This window comes from Sinocyclocheilus anshuiensis, unplaced genomic scaffold, assembly GCF_001515605.1.
Source record: "Sinocyclocheilus anshuiensis isolate Anshui unplaced genomic scaffold, SAMN03320099.WGS_v1.1 scaffold1303, whole genome shotgun sequence".
Taxonomy (NCBI): domain Eukaryota; kingdom Metazoa; phylum Chordata; class Actinopteri; order Cypriniformes; family Cyprinidae; genus Sinocyclocheilus; species Sinocyclocheilus anshuiensis.
In genome coordinates, this window is record NW_015537954.1 from 372149 (window position 1) to 376253 (window position 4105).

Below are 4105 nucleotides of genomic sequence, written 5' to 3' on the forward strand. Positions count from 1 at the left end.
TGTGTGTGTGTGTGTGTGTGTGTGTGTGTGAGTGTGTGTGTGTGTGTTTGAGTGTGTGTGTGAGTGTGTGTGTGTGTATACAGTATATAAGGAACAACACTTTCATTTGTAAATGGAAATATTGTTTAACCTTCAAAAAAAAATGTATTTTCATATTATGATTATATTCATATTATATTAAGATTTTCCTTTTTTTATTTAATATGTATCCAGTTAGAATGAGATCTTAAGGATATTTTCATCACTCTACTTTGTATTTAAAGCTGATATGTGATTTTTTTTTAACGTGTTGTGATAGTAAGACTTACATAAATGTGAATTTGGCAGGTCTCCACCGGAGTGACATAACGTTTTCTTGACATACTTTACAAATAAATAAACATAAACATGCTTGATCATAATTAGCTGGCACATTTAACGAGGATCTGATTTGTGTTGAGTCATAATGAGCTCATCAATCCACTGTGACAAAAAAATACATTTACAGAGAGACATTGACAACTGTTTCCGACTTCAAAGTTACACTTTATCAGATCACATGACGTCCTCACCTGCACTCTGGACCGCAGATAAAAGCCTGCTCCGCACATGCAACTGCATGCAGTCTGAAGGTCAGAGCGAACATGGCAACCCGCTGGGGAATCTGTGGAGCTGGAAACATCAGCCATGATTTCTGTGTGGCTCTGAAGACACTTTCTCATGAAGATCACCAGGTACAGTGCAATACAGTCAGTATTCATATTGAAAATCTTAAAAAAAATAAAAATAAATAAAAACTCAAACCTAAATTGGGTTTTCTCTTTCATATAAAGAAATGCTTTCCATTTGAAGCAAAAAAGAGAATTATCCAAAGTTGTTTCCTTTCAGTGTTGGACTATGCTTTATATGCATGCAAACTTATCCTTACTAAAGAAGTTGGATTGTGTATATCATGCTGCAATACGATTTGTGACGAATGCATCTTCACGTTCCCACTTATGCTACTATTTATGTGCTGCCATTTTGGCCAGGACTCCCTGCAGAAGAGATTTATATCTCAATGGGATAATTCCTGGTAAAATAAAGGATAAATAAATAAAATAAAAAATACAGTGCAGATCGAACCAAGCATCTGCTTTTAAAATCTGATTTAATCATTAACTTTTCTGTCTGTGTGTGTTTTGTAGATAGTTGCAGTTGCAGCAAGAAGCCTAGAAAGTGCAGAGAAGTTTGCAAAAACTCATGGCATCCCAAAAGCATACGGCAGCTACCAGGAGCTGGTGAAGGATCCAAATATTGGTGAGTAAACAGACACAGCTGGACAGAACTGAAGAGACAGAATCCCTCAGAATCACTGACGAGCGTCTCCTGTCAGATGTGCTGTACATCGGCGTTCTGCACACACATCATCTGCAGGTGGGTCTGCTGTTCCTCAACGCTGGGAAGAACGTGCTGTGCGAGAAACCCTTCGCCATGAACCTCCGAGAGGTCAGACAGCTCGTCTCGGCCGCCCGGGAGAACAACGTCTTCCTCATGGAGGTAAACCCAGCACAAAGACCTGATCTACTCATGTAGACTGGACAAAGAACAACAGAGGCATAAGAACTATTTGAGTTCTCCATATAAGACATGAAGGTGTCCAGACACGTTTTGAGGTCCCTGTATAAGACATACTCCAAAACAGAGTAATTTAGTAGCATTCTGCTCTCATGAATGAATCTGTGATTAATTCAGCCCAATAATGTGGAGGGAATCTTATGAAAACATGGCCTGGTTATATTTCACTATATATATATATATATGTGTATGTATATATGTATACACTGTAAAAAATGACCGTGATTTTAACAGTAAAAAACTGTGAAAATGCTACAGTAAAAACCTTTTTAAATGGTAAACGGTAAGTTCCCCTACTATATATGGTGAAAAACTGTAATAGACATTTCAGACAATTTTACAGTAAATTACCGTTTTTGGAAGTGAAAAAGACTGTATAATTTACAGGGAAAACCCGTAAATTGATGCTCCCAGAATTCCCTGCGTTGCATTTCAAATTTGATGATTTTCTTTGAAATAACTATGTTTCTTCTTAGTTTTTTTCTTATCAGCTATGTTTATTAGGGTTGTATGTTACATCTAATGTTGTTAAATTAATGTTTATTGCATATTTCAGTTTTATGAGTGTCACCATGATGGTGTTTAGTGTTTGTGTGAATGACACTGTGCAACTTCTATATATATCTATATATATATATATTAGTATTGGCCTTCTCAACTTGTGAGAAAAGCTGCTTGTGGTGAGCTTTGGTTCATTATGTGACTTTCTCATCACCACCTGATTTTGTGGTTATCAGTGTAGATACAAAACAAGATTTCAGTACTTCAGTAGGTCGGTATATTAACATTACATCAGTTAAAGAAATAAGTTTTTTAATTGTAAATTTAAGTTAAATCCGTAAACCCTACAAAATGTTGCTACCGTATTTTTTTACGGTAAAATTCTGCCAACCACAGCTGCCGTTTTTTTACCGTAAATTTTACGGATTTTTCTTTTTACAGTGTATGTATTGCATTGTGACATTATTTTCATGAGAATTATGTACATTTCTCACCACATTCTGAAATAATAATAAATTATAATAAAAAATTATAATTTTTGTGAAAGATGTAAGAAAATAAACCTATTTTTTAATAATTATGATATATATAATTACAGTATCTACTTGTGACATCATTCAATTATTATTATGAAAACAAAATATTGTTATTAAAATCAGCATTAATCAAAAACTTTACAACAAGGCAAAATCTAATGATTTTCTACCGCTATTTGTAAATGCATTACAATTCATTCAATTATTTTTTTCCCTCTAATTCCATTCCAGTAATGGGAAGTTAAGGGAAATGTGTTTATAATTTCACCATGCAAAAAAATAAATAAAAAAACGTAATAATCACTTAATTGTCTTGATGCAAAAAAAAAAGAAGAAGAAAAAAAGATTTTAGTTATTTATTTATTTTCACCTAATTATGTTGACATGCTCTTTGTGATTCTCTAATTTAGTTATTTGGTAATACTTATAGATATATTCAACTGACTGAAATAGATTTTGACAGTACAAATACTAAAAGGTACATCTTTGTACCTTATTTGCCCCTAAATGATACAGTTCATGTTAGTACCTTTTGAAAGTGTACCGCTCCGGTGACAGCTTTTGTACCTTTTTTTGTACCACACATCTTCAAAAGAACAGAGTGAGGACTCTCATGCCAGCTGAAATGAAACATGGCATCTGTGTTCTCTCTGTGTCAGGCGGTCTGGTCCAGGTGTTTTCCCGTGTACGCTGAGGTCGGCAGGCTGCTCTCGGAGAGCGCCGTGGGGCAGGTGAAGATGGTGAAGGTGTATTTCGGTCTTCCTCTGCTGGACCGCGAGCGCGCCACACAGAAGGAGCAGGGCGGAGGAGCGCTGATGTACATCGGCATCTACTGCCTGCAGTTCGCTCTGATGGTGTTCAAGGGGGAAAGACCAGAATCCATCCACGCCACGGCAGTCCTGCTGCCCTCAGGTACAGTAAATATCACCACCGCATTAGTTACAGTGCATATTCACTGTGCAAAATGCATGAATCTGAGATGGTTCTTAGCTCGTAGAGGGCCTTTTTTTTAGTTTGTAAAGGGAATGTTCTTACAGCGTTCTGGGAATGTTCTCTTAATGAACAAATGTGACCCTGGACCACAAAACTTAAGTAGCAATTTTTCAAAATTGAGATTTATACATCATCTGAAAGCCGTGCTGTTTGAGACAACTATTTGAAAATCTGGAATCTGAGGGGGCAAAAAAATCTAAATATTGAGAAAATCATCTTTAAAGTTGTCCAAATGAAGTTCTTAGCAATGCATATTACTAATCAAAAGCAGTGTTAAGTCGCTGGGGTATATTTGTAGCAATAGCCAACAATACATTGTATGGGTCAAAATTATCCATTTTTCATTTATGCCAAAAATCATTAGGATATTAAGTAAAGATCATGTTCCATGAAGATATTTTGTAAATGTCCTACTGTAAATATATCAAAACTTAATTTTTGATTAGTAATATGCATTGCTAAGAACTTCATTTGAACAA

The 4105-nt window shown here is 35.5% G+C and overlaps 1 protein-coding gene across 1 annotated transcript; it reads left to right on the forward strand.

The window, feature by feature from the left end:
• Window positions 1–551: 551 nt before the first annotated feature.
• Window positions 552–3659, forward strand: LOC107665427 (trans-1,2-dihydrobenzene-1,2-diol dehydrogenase-like). Its single transcript, XM_016456303.1, has 4 exons — window positions 552–713; window positions 1167–1278; window positions 1355–1518; window positions 3293–3659. Exons 1-4 carry the CDS (start codon window positions 624–626, stop codon window positions 3644–3646), a joined length of 720 nt encoding a protein of 239 aa, XP_016311789.1. The 5' UTR covers window positions 552–623; the 3' UTR covers window positions 3647–3659.
• Window positions 3660–4105: the final 446 nt, after the last annotated feature.